Source organism: Rutidosis leptorrhynchoides, chromosome 2 (genome assembly GCF_046630445.1).
Source record: "Rutidosis leptorrhynchoides isolate AG116_Rl617_1_P2 chromosome 2, CSIRO_AGI_Rlap_v1, whole genome shotgun sequence".
Taxonomy (NCBI): Eukaryota; Viridiplantae; Streptophyta; class Magnoliopsida; order Asterales; family Asteraceae; genus Rutidosis; species Rutidosis leptorrhynchoides.
Genome location: NC_092334.1, coordinates 313,148,154 through 313,167,513, shown reverse-complemented (window position 1 = coordinate 313,167,513; position 19,360 = coordinate 313,148,154). Strand labels below are relative to the sequence as shown.

Below are 19,360 nucleotides of genomic sequence, written 5' to 3'. Positions count from 1 at the left end.
ATTTGCACTTAGCTCATTTGACAAACATAATCTAACTAACAAAGGAAGACTTGCCCAAAGTGTTTGTGACAAGTCACTTTCATGAAGCAAGTCCAAATGAATTCAAACACTTTAAGCATATGAAGCTAGTCTAATATCCTACTAACCTTATGCAGATCATAAATCAAGTAAGGATCCAAAAACGATAAAGTCAATATGCTCTCCAACGGCTAGGTAACAGTTGTAATCTCAGAGCAGTAGAATGACGGTCACACGACAGTCGACCGTGAATATGACCGTGAACTATTTGGACGTTTACAATCTCTTGCCTATAAATATCACGCTTGAGATGACTTGAAGACTTGGGCTCTTGTATACAAACCTCAAGTATATCAGTAACAATCACAGAATCATCATTCATATTTGTTTATGTGATTAGTAAAGAGAGATTCTATAATCCTCAAGATTCTTAAATTAATTGTAAAATCTATACTTAAATTTATATCAGTGAGTTTACATAACAAGGTTACTTCTCAAATGATTGAGGAAGTAATCTTGTTATTGAGTCTTTTCTTATACGTTGTAGTGGGAACATTATTAAGTTTAGTGATCTATTTCCTTAACGGAACTTAGGAAGTTGATTAATTCTATTGAGAATTAATACTTGTCCAAGTTGAAGACAAGTTGAGCTAAACTTGGGTGAATCTTTCAAAGGGATAGAAAGATCATCGATGTGGCCTATTAAGGTATAAGAATCGTAATCGGATCTCCACCGGGTTTGAAGAATTGCTTATTAGAGCTAACTCTCAATAAAGTGTACCGAGGAGTGAATTAAGGTGTATTAGTTAACATTCACCCCCAACCACTATAAACCTTTGTGTTTGTGTCTTTACTTCATTTGCACTATCATACTACCAAACACAATTGCTTCCGCACTTAAAACCTATAGTTCACCTATCAAACATATCAAAAGGTTTCAAGAAACTTCGATTTCAAGTTTGAGTTGTTAAACGAAGAATAAACTTGTTAAATTGTAAATATAGTTTTAAAATCGCATTAAGTAACTATTTACGCTTCTAATTACTTATAATTGATATCAGAGCAGTTGCTTTAATCTTAGCTCAAAGTCATTTTTCAAGTATTAAAAACTTCTTTGTGCTAAAACCTGAGTCAAACGATCATGAGATCAACTCAAACTACTTGAAACTTTGATAAACTCTTGGATAATCCACCATTGTTTGATGGTAAGAATTTTGATCAATGGAAGAAAAGATTTGAAGTCTATGTTAAAGGCAAAAATACTATGTTTGTTGCTTATTTGTTAGTGTAACTGTTATTTTAATTTTTGTTACGGTTTTACTTTATTGCGATTTTTGGGTAGTTTTTTGAGATCTTTTATTTGAAAAAAGAAATACGTAATAATTTTTTTTTTGTTAGTTAAAATGGGTACAAAGTTACAAACTATTAGTGAGTTGTTTGCTTTGATTAGTTTAGTTTGACTTGATCTACTTGCTGGATTCTTTTGTAAGTACTGTTGATCTCAGAACCATCTGTTATTGTTTTTCAGAAAAAAAATAAATAAAAAAAATTACCATACTAATACCCCCACACCACTATCAAAATTCCCAAATTTCGCCTATTCGTCAATTCATCCAAAAACCCTAAAATCTTTATCTGATCAATTCAACATCATTGATGCCTGATCACCCTTAATTATAGTCAATTATTCACATTTCATCGAACATGGACTCCAATCGCGATTCTTCTTACGACGATTACGTATTTTCTGTATCCACGGGCGACGACGATGATGTCATGATGTATTACGATAATAATGATGAAGCTGATTCTGATTACAATAATAATAACGACGATGATAATAACGATGACGCTACTGATGATTTCAACGTTTTGATCAATCAGACTGATTCTAGTTCCGAAAAAAGTTATCTTTTACTGAAGGAAGATGATTTGTTACAGCGTCAACAAGATGATATAAATAAGGTTACTTCTGTTTTATCTATTAATAAGGATTATGCTTGTATGTTGTTGCTTCGTTATAATTGGAGTGTTAGTAATCTTCATGAAGCTTGGTTTGAAGATGAGGATAAAATTCGTGTTAGTCTAGGTTTATTAGATGTTGATCTCGATTCAAAGTTTCCGAAAAATGGTGATAGGATTGTTGATTGTGGAATTTGTTTCGATTCAGTTAAGGTAACTGATAGTGGGACTTGTGGTTGTGATCATTATTATTGTAAGGTGTGTTGGAAAGGTTATGTATCGAATGCTATTCATGATGGCCCTGGTTGTTTGACTTTACGCTGTCCTGACCCGAGTTGTGCTGCTGCGGTCGGTCCTGATATGGTCAGCGTGTTGGCTTCGGAAACCGAGATGAAAAGGTATGAAGGGTTTTTGGTGAGGTCGTATATTGAGAGTAATAATAAGAAGATGAAATGGTGTCCTGGTCCTGGGTGTGAGTATGTGGTTGAATTTGATGATGATTTTGAAACGGGTAGTTATGATGTTTCGTGTGTTTGCAAGTATGGTTTTTGTTGGAAGTGTATGGAAGATGCTCATCGCCCGCTTGGGTGTGATACTGTGGCTAAATGGGTGTTGAAAAATTCAGCTGAAGCAGAGAATACTAATTGGATACTTGCGTATACTAAACCTTGTCCGAAATGTAAGAGATCAATTGAGAAGAATCATGGTTGTATGCATATGACTTGTACAGAGCCTTGTAGGTATGAATTTTGTTGGTTATGTCTTGGTCCATATAGGGGACATGATGTTCAAGCTTGTAATGGTTTTGGGAGTGCGAAAAAAGGAACTGAAGTTAATGATGCTGAAAAGCAACGAGAGATGGCGAAAAAAGCTATAGAGAGGTATACACATTATTATGAACGTTGGGCTGCAAATGAAAAGTCAAGGAAACAAGCTATAACCGATTTGAAGCAGATTGAAACTGTTCATCTCAAGAAACTTAGTTTGAATTACTGTCCGGAGACACATTTACAGTTTATTATTGATGCTTGGTTACAGATAATTGAATGCAGGCGAGTTTTGAAATGGACATATGCGTATGGGTATTATATACCTAAAAAGGAAGAGGCGAAAGTGCAGTTTTTTGAGTTTGTTCAAGGTGAAGCAGAGGTTGGTTTAGAAAGGCTACATCGTTGTGCAGAAAAGGAGCTGCAAATTTACATTGTTAATGAAGATGGTGAGGCTACTGAGGAAAATTTTAATAGTTTCAGGGTGAAGTTAACTGATTTGACTAGGGTGACTCGCTTTTATTTTGAGAATTTGGTTAGGGCTTTAGAGAATGGTCTTTCGGAGGTTGATTCTGATATGGCTCAGACCAATAAGACTAAGACCAAGACTAGCGGCTCAGACCAGGGTGCTGATGGTAGTTCGAGTAGTAAGCAGAGGGGTCGAAAGCGGGTTCGTCAATCGGCTACTCAGGGTGATGGTGTAAGAAGAATGAGGATGACGGTTAGGCGTGCTATGGAACCGAGGAATGTGACTCAAGTAGCTGGTGAACCGTCGATACCTGTGATCAATATTGATGATGACTGATGAAATGGTGTGCAAGGTGTTTTGGTAAAGTTAATTATCTAAACCTTTCCTTTTAGATGTTGGTTTTTCGAGTTATGGACTTTGACTTTGTGGATAGTTTTTGCTTCTATGTTTTTTTTTTGTGTGATTGTTTTCTAAATTAAACTTGTTTAAGGAAAGGGTTTATCTTTTATTTAGTCATGAAGTACTTAAATAAATACATGCTAAACCTCAAGTGTTGTTTCCTTTCTGTTTTGTGCTATTTGTGCTTTATTAAAAGATTTCTATTTTTCTTTGAAAACTCACAGTGTAAGGCTTTCAGCTATACAATGAGTTATTTCAAGGAGATTTTGTATTTGTATGTGATAATTGGTTGAAAATTTTATCAAATTGGGTTAAGATTGTGGCTATAGTTTACTGTAAGGTTATACATTTTTAATTACAAGTTATGAAATCTTGTAACGAAATTTTAGCAAAGAATAAGTTACTTTGCCTCTAGATTATAGACTTGTTACTGTGTGTTTCAAAAGTAAGGACACATTTTGAAGGTTTCGACATAGAATTAACATAAATCTTAGGATGACTTCTCATGTTACGAATTATAGTAATTTGTTCCAACCCAAGACAGAAAAGATAATGAGACTCGTTAAAGACCTACTTAAATCCTACTTTCTGTAATTAAGAAGGGAACACAACTCATAAGATAGGAAGTGATTTGAACCCACAACCTTTTGATTGAAAAGGTTCACGCTAGGCCAATGGTCCGTTGGCGCTTTAAAACTTTAGGGGTTAAGTTTTTACCTTACTTACAATATACTTTTTGAACTTGCTTAATAATAATATCCTCTGTTTAGATGTTTATTCTTTTTGCTGAAAAGTGTGTTTTCTTGTAATTGAACATCTGACATACATCGAATCCCTCGTAAGGAATTTTTTTTTATTTTGCACCACAAGTAGTTAGTAAAAAAAAATTGACATGGTGCAAAGATTTACAAAGATGTACAAATTCTAGAAAATGTGAACTTACAAACACAAAATGAGAAAATTGAACCCAACTATTTTAAACGTTTCTCAATTTTTTCAATATGTAGTTTCCACTTAATGGACAATGTTGTGACTATTTAGTAGGAGTTATAAGAAGAATTTGTTTTAATCAAAGGTAGTGCGATAGTTAGACAGTTAAGTTGGAAGGGTAAGTAGGTGGATATATATTTTGTTTGATTTTATGTTTTAAATGACAATTAAAGTAAAGCCAAGCAAAAGGTATATATATATATATATATATATATATATATATATATATATATATATATATATATATATATATATATATATATATATATATATATATATATATATTTATTTATTTATTTGAACGGCTTGAGAGACATCGAATACTCTCATTTGTTGAAGTAATAATCTAGAAAGTGGCTTGGTAAAGTCAATTTGAACACAACTACCATATAGTTGACAGCTTGTTTACAACTAGCATATACTGTAGTTGTCAAGCTGTTTACAACTAGCATATAGTTGTCAAGTTGTCTACAACTAGCACATAGTTGTCGGTTTGAATACTACTTCCATTTCTAAGTAGTATAAATAGAGCATCATGCATGCTCAATTATACATCCCAAATCACAAGTGTTCTTGTATACTAAAAGAGTCTGTAAAGAGTTAGTGAGTGTTAATCTACTAATCACAAGAGATATAAAGATTGGTGCTTATCCTTGTAAGATTATTTTCACTCGATATAAGTTTTCAAGTACTATTTCTCGAAAAATATTTTTGTCGAAAAGAAGATTGTAATTATAGAAATGTCTACGAAATTTGAAATTGAAAAGTTTAACGGGAGTAATTTCTCGTTATGGAAATTAAAGATGAAAGCTATCATGAGAAAGGATAAGTGTTTGGCGGCAATCAGTGGACGGTCATACGAGACTGATGAAAAATGGGAAGAGATGGACGGCCAGGCTATCGCAAATCTTCATCTGGCACTAGCAGATGGCGTTTTGTCTAGCATTGATGAAAAGAACACGGCGAAAGAGATTTGGGATCACCTCGTAAAATTGTACGAGACCAAATCACTCCACAACAAGATATTCCTAAAAAGGAAGCTACATGCTTTACGCATGAGGGAATCCACTTCAGTGAATGAGCACATTAATAGCTTAAATACTCTATTTTCTCAACTCGCTTCATTGAGTTGCAATATAGAGTTACAAGAACGTGCTGAAATTCTACTTCAGAGTCTACTTGACTCGTATGATCAACTCATTATCAACCTAACCAATAATATTCTCACGGAATATTTAGTCGATGATGATGTTGCAGCTGCTGTTCTAGAAGAAGAAAATCGGCGCAATAATAAGGAAGACAGACAGGCCGGTTCACAACAAGTGGAGGCCTTGGTGGTTTCAGGGGGGAGATCAACGGAACGTGGCCCAAGTGGGAGTCACAATAATGGTAAACCGAAGTCTAGAAAGAAGAAGACCTATACATTGTGGCAAGAAAGGTCATCTGTAGAAGGATTGTCGGAGTTTAAATAACTCTAATCCTCAAGGAAATATTGCAAGCATTTCAGAAGATGGGACTGCTTTAGTTAGTGAAGCAGTGGTAGCAAAGGAAGGCAGAAAGACATTTTTTGATGTCTGGTTATTTGACTTAGGAGCTACTTTTCACATGACCCCTAGAAAAGAATGGTTCAAACAATATGAACGTATCTCAGGAGGATCTATATACAGTTGCAGTGATCACAAACTAAAGATCATTGGGATTGGAGATATTGTTCTGAAGATGCACGATGGTACAGTTCGTACTATTCAAGGTGTACGACACGTGGAGGGTTTGAAGAAGAACTTATTGTCTTTAGGACAATTGGATGATCTTGGTTGTAAGATGGAGATACAAGACAAAATCATGAAAATCATAAATGTAACGACCCAACTTTTTCGACTTTTATTTATATTTATTACTTTTACGAAACTGTGTGTTTGTGCGTACTGTGATAGATTATATTCTGGGGTAATTAATTATGTTAATTACTTTCGTTAATGCCTTACAACGTGATATTAAGTGCTTAACATTATCCTTGAATGCATTTACGACCGTTAGTGTCACTTACCGTTTAAAACGAGCTACGTACTTGGTACACGTTAAACTTTGGTCATAATTGGAATAATGTGACTACGTAAACATAATTGTTATTTATTTATGACAATTACCTAGCTTTATGGTTCCTTAATTATTCTTAGTGGTTACTAATGCTTACTAGTTGGTTTTAATGGACCTTACACCTTAATGGACCTAGTTAATTAAAGGCCCAATCTACTTAACTTAATGGACTCACTTAATGAACTAGTTAGCCCATTACTACATGAGACAAAGTCCATTAGACATTAAGACAAGTATTAAGCATGCTAGTGTACCATTACTTACATGTTTTAACATCTTTTGCCATGCCACCCAACATGTACAACCACCACCATGTACCACTATCCAATAGCAAGCAAATCGTCCCCTCCCCTTGCTCCCTTAAACCGTCGGCCACACCCCCACACACCACCATCACTATTTCATTTCAAACACTCTCATTTCATTTCAAAAACACACACTTCTTTTCTCTCAAATTCTCTCTAACTTTTCTCTCAACTTTTCTTGAAGAACTTGAATGTTTTAATTCTTTTTCTCTTCTTTTTCTTCCTTCAAAACCGTAAATCATCATCATCATTATTTATTTTTGGATTTTGGTTTTATAACTTCAATCCTCATGTTATCTTGCAACCTTTGATCACTTTTATGATAAAGAAGTAAGAACAAGGATCAAAGCTTTGTAGCTTTTGGTTGTACATGAACTTGTAACAAATTTAAGGATCAAATACTTTAAGATCCTCTTTATGTTCAAGTATTGGAACTTTAAAGTTCATTTCATGGAGATTCAAGTTTGTAACTTGATATCTTTTTATATAAAGGATCCTTACTTGAACTTGTTTATTTTTAACTTTAAATCTATCATTTATGTTTGTGGATTTCGATTTGTATAAGTTACTTGGTTAAAGATTACTTGTTAACTTTGATATCATAAATCTTGTAACCAAAGTCTAACTTTGAAAGTTCAAGAACAAAAAAGTTTAAGCTTAATAGTTTATAACTTTCACTCATCTAAGATTGATCTAAGTTCCATAACTTATGGTCATCTAACTTGTTAAAAAAATAGTTCATTAATTTGTGCTCACCTTTACAAAATCTAAGTTTCATAACTTATGGTTGTGTAAAGTTGAAAGTCTAAGTGTTTTGACTTAGGGTTTCACCAAGAACATGAGATCTAGACTTTTTAGTCTAAGATCTTTAATATCTAGTTAAGATCTAAGCTCTCTAGCTTAAGGTCTTGATTATTTAGTTTGATTCAAAGTTTATAGCTTAATAGAACTTGTGATTGTGTTGAAACTAGGAAATTAATGTAACTTTGGTTCATCATCTTGCTCAAACTCTTACATAAGTTGTATTTTGTTTCCTAGTCTTAACTTTGTGTGTTGATGGTTAACCCTTGGTCAAAGTGATGCAAACACATCAACGAGTTGTACACTTGAAGCTACAAGCATCAAGGATGAGAACCGTGATGAGCATCAAGCACCAAGAATCTCACCGGAGCACTTACTTTCTGTTTTCAGGGTCTGATCAGACTCTCTGGGCTACTAGAAAGATGATTTTCAGTTAGTTCAGTTCGAGTAGATGACTTTTCGTTTAGGCCTCGCCTAAATCTGATATACGGTTTAGGATTTATAGCCTTCCGAAAGTCACTACGCCCTTGTAACGTTGTGCTGAAATTTCTGACCTACTCGCACTTAAACCGTCGCCACGGTCAAACGAATACGAGTTTGGTTCTGAAAATTGGTCAGCGATTAGAGGACTCATATACGGAGCCATGGCCACTGGCCTCACGTCATTTCCGTTTGTATAGAGGTCGTAGCAGCTGAACGAAGTCAACCTTTGTTTCGGTTTCTATTTTTGATTGAAAACTTACTTTACTTTTTACATATGATGTGGATGATGATGACACTTAAGACTTAAATTACGTATTTTTAAACCCGTTGGGACGATTTACTGACTTAGTAACTTTTAACTTAGGTTGACGACCTTTCGGACCGATTTACTTGCTTACTTCCTCGTATCGACTTTTACCGCGCATTCACTGTGAGTTATAGCTCCCTTTTTACTACAACTATTTTTGGGACTGAGAATGCATGCGCTTTTTATGTTTTACTTACTAGGCACGAGTACTTAAACTTTATATATGTGTGGGTTATATAACGGCATAAACTTTCCCCTTAGCTCGGTAACGTTTAGTCATTGGTTTTTGAACCGGTGAACGCGAATCTTAGATATGGATCCATAGGGTTTGACATCCCCACTCGGGCTAGTCGCGCTAGCATTTAACGGGTGTTTAATACTTCGTAAACTTACGCACTCGCCAACTGTACTTTTAGGGGGTGATATTTACGTTAAGTTAGTTACCAAGTGCCCACGGTTAAGCATATACTTTTCATACTGTTTTGAATACGAAATCTCGTGGCCTACATTACTTTACTATTACAATTAAACTATAGCTTACCAACATCCGTGTTGACTTTTAAGCATGTTATTTCTCAGGTGCTTAGACGTTTGATGCTTCCGCTGTATTAGTCTCGCTGTTAGACTTGCTGTGTAGACTCCTGCTGCTTTTGTTTAGAGATGTCTCTGCATGAAACATTTACTTTGCATTCACAATCTATGTTACTTTTGAACAATGAAATTGTAATGACCTTTGAGTCTCATACTTATGTTATTGCTTTTTATTCGTAGAAGCACACTATCGTTTGTAAAACATTTGACGTCGGTAAAGACGTTACCCCTTTTTATGAATGCAAACTTCTTTTAAAATAGCATATAGTGTTTGACCCTGTAATGATCCTGTTGTTGATGATCCGTACACGTTAATTTTGTACGGGGCGTCACATTTGGTATCAGAGCATTGGTTGTAGGGAATTAGGTTGAATTAGTGAGTCTTGACCGAGCCGAGTAGGATTCGCGAATATGACTAATCTACAACTTACTTGTTTACTTGTTTCTGCGGAACTTGCTGCATGCTACTGCTTACTTTTACCGCTATGTGAATTTACTGTATGCTACTGTTCATTTTCACCACTGCATGCTACTATCTGCCTTTGATTGCATGTTACTTTTGTTTAATACTGTTAATATTGCCATGCTATGTACTGCTAGGATGCTGTAGTGCCTAATTACGTGCTTGCTATATGTCTTACTGACATGGAAAAAGTTATTTTTTCTTGTTCAGATGTCGGACATACCGCCCATTATCGTTGATTTGGAGAGTGACTCAGATTCGTTCGCTGCATCGCCTACCATTATTGCTGACTCACAGATCCCGTCACCGCTACCCTCCGACGACTCTGGCGATTCACCTTCCAGTGGACTCGTGCTCGACCTTATGGACGTCTCAGACAGAGACGAGGATCCCGCGGAGATTCCAGCTCCACCCAGCCCTAGACTCCCGGGGCCACATCACCATTCCGGTGGTACTGTGATTCCTGGGGGAAATGGGGACGGTCCTTTCCGTAATGAGCATGGACATTGGGCTAGACGCCTTGTTGATGGACGTGCCGTGCTGATCCCGCCTGGCAGATATCGACTTATGACCACCGGCCGGGCAGATTCACCTTCAGATGATTCAGACGGTTCATCATTCGATGACACCTGCGAGGAGGATTCCGAGGAGGATTCCGAGGAGGACCCTGAGGAGGAGCCCGTGCAGCCGCTCTCTACCCCGCCGAAGAAGCGGGATCGTTTTGATGGTACTATTATTCCAGGGGTTAACGGAGGTAGACCGTTCGTGGACGCACGTGGACAGTTGGTTAGGGTTACCGCCCGTAAGCGGGTTGTGCCGTATCCTGCTGATCCATTCATGCGTAAGGCCGCTCGCTATGCGCCTTCTACTTATGGCACTGCACCGTCTGCACCACCGGCACCATCTGCACCATCTGCACCTCCTGCCCCACCAGCATCTCCCACCGTCGAGGAGCTGACGAGGGAAGTGCATACCCTCCGTGCTCGGGTGACTGAGCTCGAGGACCAGATGACCCACCTGATGGACATCATTTACCCACCATCACCATAGGGCTATTGTATTAGATTTCATTATGTAATCCCGTTTGTAGTTTCTTGTTTTATTCATGTATTGTACGAACCTTATGAAGATGTATGCAACTTTCTTATTAATGAATAGAACTTAATGTTGTTTAATTATTGTACGATGTTTATTTAAATTATTGCATGTTGGCTTTTGTGCAATCTGCTGCTGCTTGCCATGCTTAGTTATCGCGTTTTGTGATGATTCCATATTGGTTACCATATACTATAATATTATGACTTATTGACCGCTGGATTTTCACTTAAGTCGAAATTTTGTTTAGAAGATCAATGGCAAACGGAAGAGTTCCAAGGGAAACGCCCACAACGGCACAGATTGAGGAAATGATAACTGCTCGAGTAGCCGCAGCAATGGCGAATGTCAACCCCCAAGCTCCACCGGCTAACCAGAACATTCAGAACGGGTGCACCTATAAGTAATTCCAGAGCTGCAAGCCCCACAATTTCAGTGGTACTGAGGGGCCGGTTGGATTAACAAGGTGGTTTGAGAAGTTGAAAGCTGTATTCCGTGTGAGTAACTGTTCAGAAGTGAACAAAACTAAGTACGCCTCCTGCACGTTGTCGGACGGCGCTTGAACCTGGTGGAACACACTTGCTCAGGCTAAGGGAATTGACGAGGCTTATGCTACACCATGGGAGGAGTTTAAAAGTGCTATGATCGAGGAGTACTGCCCCAGAACCGAAATTCAGAAGATGGAAGCGGAGTTTTGGGAACTGAAGGTTGTAGGGACTGATCTTGATGGCTATAACCGCAGGTACTTGGAGTTAGCTTTGATGTGCCCCACGATGGTTACCCCTGAATTTAAGCGAATGGAACGGTACTTGTGGGGACTTCCCAAGACCATTCAGGGAAATGTCACCTCTTCGAAACCAGCAGATGTCCCGGAAGCTATGCGCATGGCGCACACCCTGATGAACCAGATCACCCGCAAGGAACCAGAGAAAGCGAAATCAGAATTAGGAGCTAGTAATGAGAAGCGTAAGTGGGAAGACAACAAAGGAAAGGTCTTTGATCAGAACCCAGCTAAGAGGCATGAGAGTTTTAAAGGAAACAACGACTGGAGGAACCCCAACCCGAACCCTAGCTCGAACCCTAACTACAAAGGTAGTCTTCCGCAGTGCAAGAGATGCTATAAGCATCATACTGGGTACTGCAATGTGGTATGTGAAAAGTGTAAGAGGACTGGGCACATTGGCAAAGATTGCAAGATCACCACCCCAGCTGTGAAGACAAACCCTACTGGACCAAGAAAGTATTTTGAGTACGGTCAGCAACGTCACTTTAAGAACGAATGTTCGAACAAGAAGAAGGATGGCAGGCCAACACGTGGAAGGGTTTTCAACATGAACGCCAGGGATGCCCGTGAGGATCCTGACTTGGTCACAGGTACACTCACTATCAATAACCTATTTGCTTCTGTCTTATTTGATACCGGTGCCGATAGGAGTTATGTATGTAGACATTTTTGTTCTAAGATAGACTGGTCGTTAGTACTTTTAGACGAGAGTATTCTTGTTGAAGTAGCCAATGGGAAACTTGAGAAAGCTGACCAAATTGGCCGAGGAGGCATAATAAACCTAGCCGGTGTGGACTTTGAGATTGATTTGATACCCATCAAGTTGGAAAATTTCGATGTGATAGTTGGTATGGATTGGTTGTCCAAAATAAGAGCGGAAGTTGTTTGTGGAGAGAAGATTATCCGTATACCTCGCGAAGACGGTGTGCCATTGATTGTTTACGGAGAGAAAGGTAGCCCAAAGTTGAACCTTATTAGTTGCATGAAGGCACAGAAAGTAATGAGGAAAGGACGTTTTGCTATTTTAGCACATGTGAAGAAGTTAGAAACAGAGGAGAAGAGCGTTGATGATGTACGGATTGTGAACGAATTTCCCGACGTCTTTCCAGAAGAGTTATCTGGATTACCGCCGCCGCGATCAGTGGAATTCCAGATTGATCTAGTACCAGGAGCTGCACCTGTAGCTCGCGCACCTTATCGACTTGCACCTTCCGAAATGCAAGAGTTGCAGAGTCAACTACAAGAATTGTTAGACCGTGGATTTATCCAACCAAGCTCTTCGCCTTGGGGCGCTCCTGTTTTGTTTGTAAAGAAGAAGGACGGACCTTTCCGCATGTGTATTGATTACCGCGAACTCAACAAGTTGACGATCAAGAATCGGTATCCCCTTCCCAGGTTTGACGACCTATTTGATCAGCTGCAAGGATCCAGCGTTTACTCTAAGATCGATTTGCGATTCGGTTATCACCGGTTGAGGGTGAAGGAGAGCGATGTACTTAAGACTGCGTTCCGAACCCGTTATGGTCATTATGAGTTTCTTGTGATGCCATTCGGTTTAACCAACGCACCTGCCGTGTTCATGGATCTCATGAATAGTGTATGCAAACCATACCTGGACAAGTTCGTTATCGTCTTCATAGATGATATCCTCATCTACTCCAAAAGTGAAGCGAAACATGAGCAACATCTCCGACTCGTACTGGAACTCTTGAGACAAGAGCAACTTTATGCCAAATTCTTCAAGTGTGAGTTTTGGTTGAAGGAAGTCCAATTTCTGGGTCATATTGTGAGCGATCAGGGTATCAAAGTGGATCCCGCAAAGATCGAAGCTATCAGCAAGTGGGAAACCCCAATTACTCCAACTCATATCTGCCAATTTCTAGGCCTCGCCGGTTATTACCGAAGGTTCATTGAAGGTTTCTCTCTAATTGCACGCCCATTAACCGCACTGACTTTCAAAGGGAAGAAATTCGTTTGGGCAACCGAACAAGAGACAACATTTCAAACCTTGAAGCAGAAGTTGACCACCGCACCTATCCTATCCCTCCCCGAAGGCAGTAATGATTTTGTCGTTTATTGCGATGCCTCGAAAAATGGTTTTGGGTGTGTACTAATGCAACGAACGAAAGTTATTGCTTATGCCTCTCGTCAACTAAAAATTCACGAGCGAAACTACATGACTCACGATCTCGAACTTGGAGCCGTTGTCTTTGCATTAGAACTGTGGAGACACTATCTTTATGGAACAAAAAGTACCATCTTCACCGACCACAAAAGCCTCCAACACATCTTTGATCAGAAGCAACTGAACATGAGACAGCGACGATGGATCGAGACGCTGAACGACTATGATTGTCAACTCCGTTACCATCCTGGCAAGGCAAATGTTGTAGCCGATGCTTTGAGCCGAAAGGAAAGAATGATACCTCTTCTTGTCCGAGCCTTGAACATCACCATCCATTCGAATCTCAATAGCCAAATCCGAGTAGCCCAAGATGAGGCTCTCAAAGAGGAGCATATTTCTCAAGAACATTTGAACATTCTCGTCTCTCGATTCGAGGTTAAGGAGACTGGACTCTGGTACTTTGCCGGAAGAATCTGGGTGCCTAGTTATGGGGATTTACGAAGCCTCATTCTAGACGAAACCCACAAGTCAAGATATTCGATTCATCCAGGAGCCGGTAAGATGTACCACGACCTCAAGGAACAGTATTGGTGGCCAAATATTAAGAAGGATCTTGCTACTTACGTTGGGAAGTGTTTGACTTGTTCAAAGGTTAAGGCCGAACGTCAAAGGCCATCCGGGTTACTTTAGCAACCCGAAATCCCGCAATGGAAGTGGAAAAGGATAACGATGGACTTCATCACGAAACTACTAGAGACGGCGGGCGGATACGATACCATCTGGGTTATCATTGACCGTCTTACCAAATCCGCACACTTCCTAGCCATGAAAGAAACTGATACGATGGAAAAACTCGCTCAGCTATACATAAAGGAAATTGTATATCGTAATGGTGTGCCCTTATCGATTATTTCAGACCGAGATGCCCATTTTGCTTCTAGATTTTGGCGTTCCTTACAAGAAGCTTTGGGAAAACGTCTCGACATGAGTACCGCATATCACCCGCAAACCGACGGACAAAGTGAACGCACGATTCAAACTTTGGAGGACATGTTGCGTGCATGTGTTCTTGATTTCGGAAAATCTTGGGAGAGGCACTTACCGTTAGCCGAATTTTCTTACAACAGTTATCATTCGAGTATTAATGCCGCACCTTTCGAAGCATTGTATGCCCGCAAGTGCCGTTCTCCTATTTGTTGGGCCGAAGTGGGTGAAAATAAAATCACCGGACCCGAACTCGTTCACGAAACAACCGAGAAGATTGTCCAAATTCAAGCGAGGCTCAAGACGGCCCGTGATCGCCAAAAGAGTTATGCCGACCTTAAACGAAAAGACTTCAAATTCAACGTGGGTGACCGCGTTATGTTGAAAGTCGCACCTTGGAAAGGTGTAATCCGTTTCGGAAAACGTGGAAAGTTAAATCCGCGATACATTGGTCCTTTTGAAATCTTGGAGCGTATTGGACCCGTTGCTTACCGTTTGGATCTTCCGACACAATTGAGCTCCGTTCGTCCTACTTTTCACGTGTCAAATATGAAGAAATGTCTTGCTGAACCGGAACTTGTCATACCACTAGAAGAACTTACGATTGATGACAAACTCCACTTTGTGGAAGAACCTGTTGAAATTATGGACCGTGAGGTCAAGACCTTGAAATGTAAAAAGATTCCAATCTTCCGAGTCCGATGGAATGGAAAACGAGGACCTGCGTTTACCTGAGAACGAGAGGATCAAATGATGCAGAAGTATCCTCACCTTTTCCCGATTCCACCATCTACCTCAGCTTAAATTTCGGGACGAAATTTTCTTTAACAGGTGGGTAATGTAACGACCCGACTTTTTCGACTTTTATTTATATTTATTACTTTTACGAAACTGCGTGTTTGTGCGTACTGTGATAGATTATATTCTGGGGTCATTAATTATGTTAATTACTTTCGTTAATGCCTTACAACGTGATATTAAGTGCTTAACATGATCCTTGAATGCATTTACGATCGTTAGTGTCACTTACCGTTTAAAACGAGCTACGTACTTGGTACACGTTAAACTTTGGTCATAATTGGAATAATGTGACTACGTAAACATAATTGTTATTTATTTATGACAATTACCTAGCTTTATGGTTTCTTAATTATGCTTAGTGGTTACTAATGCTTACTTGTTAGTTTTAATGGACCTAACACCTTAATGGACCTAGTTAATTAAAGGCCCAATCTACTTAACTTAATGGACTCACTTAATGAACTAGTTAGCCCATTACTACATGAGACAAAGTCCATTAGACATTAAGACAAGTATTAAGCATGCTAGTGTACCATTACTTACATGTTTTAACATCTTTTGCCATGCCACCCAACATGTACAACCACCACCATGTACCACCATCCAATAGCAAGCAAATGGTCCCCTCCCCTTGCTCCCTTAAACTGTCGGCCACACCCCCACACACCACCATCACCATTTCATTTCAAACACTCTCATTTCATTTCAAAAACACACACTTCTTTTCTCTCAAATTCTCTCTAACTTTTCCCTCAACTTTTCTTGAAGAACTTGAAGGTTTTAATTCTTTTTCTCTTCTTTTTCTTCCTTCAAAACCGTAAATCATCATCATTATTTATTTTTGGATTTTAGTTTCTATAACTTCAATCCTCATGTTATCTTGCAACCTTTGATCACTTTTATGATAAAGAACCAAGAACAAGGATCAAAGCTTTGTAGCTTTTGGTTCTACATGAACTTGTAACAAATTTAAGGATCAAATACTTTAAGATCCTCTTTATGTTCAAGTATTGGAACTTTAAAGTTCATTTCATGGAGATTCAAGTTTGTAACATGATATCTTTTTATATAAAGGATCCTTATTTGAACTTGTTTATTTTTAACTTTAAATCTATCATTTATGTTTGTGGATTTCGATTTTTATAAGTTACTTGGTCAAAGATTACTTGTTAACTTTGATCTCATAAATCTTGTAACCAAAGTCTAACTTTGAAAGTTCAAGAACAAGAAAGTTTAAGCTTACTAGTTTATAACTTTCACTCATCTAAGATTGATTTAAGTTCCATAACTTATGGTCATCTAACTTGTTAAAAAAAATAGTTCATTAATTTGTGCTCACCTTACTTTACAAAATCTAAGTTTCATAACTTATGGTTGTGTAAAGTTGAAAGTCTAAGTGTTTTGACTTAGGGTTTCACCAAGAACATAAGATCTAGACTTTTTAGTCTAAGATCTTTAATATCTAGTTAAGATCTAAGCTCTCTAGCTTGAGGTCTTGATTATTTAGTTTGATTCAAAGTTTATAGCTTAATAGAACTTGTGATTTTGTTGAAACTAGGAAATTGATGTAACTTTGGTTCATCATCTTGCTCAAACTCTTACATAAGTTGTATTTTGTTTTCTAGTCTTAACATTGTGTGTTGATGGTTAACCCTTGGTCAAAGTGATGCAAACACATCAACGAGTTGTACACTTGAAGCTACAAGCATCAAGGATGAGAACCGTGATGAGCATCAAGCACCAAGAATCCCACCGGAGCACTTACTTTCTGTTTTTCAGGGTCTGATCAGACTCTCTGGGCTACTGGAAAGTTGATTGGTCAGTGATTAGAGGACTCATATTCGGAGCCATGGCCACTGGCCTTACGTCATTTCAGTTTGTATAGAGGTCGTAGCAGCTGAACGAAGTCAGCCTTTGTTTCGGTCTCTATTTTTGATTGAAAACTTACTTTACTTTTTACATATGATGTTGATGATGATGAAACTTAAGACTTAAATTACGTATTTTTAAACCCGTTGGGACGATTTACTGACTTAGTAACTTTTAACTTAGGTTGACGACCTTTCGGACCGACTTACTTGCTTACTTCCTCGTATCGACTTTTACCGCGCATTCACTGTGAGTTATAACTCCCTTTTTACTACAACTATTTTTGGGACTGAGAATGCATGCGCTTTTTATGTTTTACTTACTAGGCACGAGTACTTAAACTTTATATATGTGTAGGTTATATAACGGCATAAACTTTCCCCTTAGCTCGGTAACGTTTAGTCATTGGTTTTTGAACCGGTGAACGCGAATCTTAGATATGGATCCATAGGGTTTGACATCCCCACTCAGGCTAGTCGCGCTAGCATTTAACGGGTGTTTAATACTTCGTAAACTTACGCACTCGCCAACTGTACTTTTAGGGGGTGATATTTACGTTAAGTTAGTTACCAAGTGCCCACGGTTAAGCATATACTTTTCATACTGTTTTGAATACGAAATCTCGTGGCCTACATTACATTACTGTTACAATTAAACTATAGCTCACCAACATTCGTGTTGACTTTTAAGCATGTTATTTCTCAGGTGCTTAGACGTTTGATGCTTCCGCTGTATTAGTCTCGCTGTTAGACTTGCTGTGTAGACTCCCGCTGCTTTTGTTTAGAGATGTCTCTGCATGAAACATTTACTTTGCATTCACAATCTATGTTACTTTTGAACAATGAAATTGTAATGACCTTTGAGTCTCGTACTTATGTTATTGCTTTCTATTCGTAGAAGCACACTATCGTTTGTAAAACATTTGACGTCGGTAAAGACGTTACCCCTTTTTATGAATGCAAACTTCTTTTAAAACAGCATATAGTGTTTGACCCTGTAATGATTCTGTTGTTGATGATCCGTACACGTTAATTTTGTACGGGGCGTCACAATAAAAGACGCAGTTGTACTTATGAAAGGAGAAAAGGTGGGTGCTAATCTATACATTCTGAAAGGCGAGACGATACGGGAAGCGGAAGCATCCATTGCTTCGAATAGTTCAAGAGATAAGGTTGCTATAACATGGCATCAAAAGCTTGGACATATGTCTAAACAAGGTATGAAGATTCTTGTTGAAAGAAATCTTATTCCTGGTCTTACAAAGGTATCGCTACCTTTCTGTGAGCATTGTGTAATCAGCAAGCAGCATCGCCTGAAGTTTAACACATCAACTTCTAGAAGTAAATTGGTTCTAGAATTGGTTCACTCTGATGTGTGGCAAGCACCAGTTCAATCCCTAGGAGGAGCAAAGTATTTTGTATCATTTATTGATGATTACACTAGGAGATGTTGGGTGTACCTAATCAAGAGGAAAGCAGATGTGTTTGAAGTTTTCAAAGTTTACAAAGCGCGGGTTGAACTTGAATCTGGTAAAAAGATCAAGTGTTTGAGGACAGATAATGGAGGAGAATACGCTGGTGATGAATTTGATAAATTCTGCAAACAAGAAGGCATCAAAAGACAATTCACTACGGCATACATTCCTCAACAAAATGGAGTGGCAGAGCGGATGAACAGAACCTTGTTAGATAGAAAAAGGGCAATGTTGGCAACTGCAGGCTTGGGGAAATCATTCTGGGCAGAAGCAGTCAGTACTGCCTGTTATGTGATAAATCGATCACCTTCAACTGCGATTGAGTTGAAATCGCCGATGGAGATGTGGACTGGAAAACCGGTTGATTATTCAGACCTTCATGTATTCGGAAGTCCCATGTACGCAATGTACAACTCTCAAGAAACGACAAAGTTGGATTCGAAGTCCAGAAAGTGTTTGTTCTTGGGATATGCTGACGGAGTTAAGGGGTATCGCTTGTGGGATCCCACTGCCCACAAAGTAATCGTCAGCCGAGATGCTGTCTTTACAGAAGACAAAGATTTTGAAGATGTTAGC

The 19,360-nt window shown here is 38.5% G+C and overlaps 1 protein-coding gene across 2 annotated transcripts; it reads left to right on the top strand.

Moving 5' to 3' along the window:
- Positions 1-1,591: 1,591 nt before the first annotated feature.
- LOC139891843 (probable E3 ubiquitin-protein ligase ARI7) lies at positions 1,592-9,966 on the top strand. 2 transcript variants are annotated; one of them, XM_071874857.1, is made up of 2 exons: positions 1,592-3,576; positions 9,863-9,966. In XM_071874857.1, exon 1 carries the CDS (start codon positions 1,723-1,725, stop codon positions 3,550-3,552), a length of 1,830 nt encoding a protein of 609 aa, XP_071730958.1. In that variant the 5' UTR covers positions 1,592-1,722; the 3' UTR covers positions 3,553-3,576; positions 9,863-9,966. The 2 variants fall into 2 exon arrangements, with proteins under 2 accessions (XP_071730958.1, XP_071730957.1); XM_071874856.1 differs by lacking the exon at positions 9,863-9,966 and adding an exon at positions 9,178-9,364.
- Positions 9,967-19,360: the final 9,394 nt, after the last annotated feature.

Excerpts from the sequence above, each read along its gene's own strand:
- LOC139891843 (XM_071874857.1), top strand. The coding sequence starts at position 1,723 with ATGGACTCCAATCGCGATTCTTCTTACGACGATTACGTATTTTCTGTA.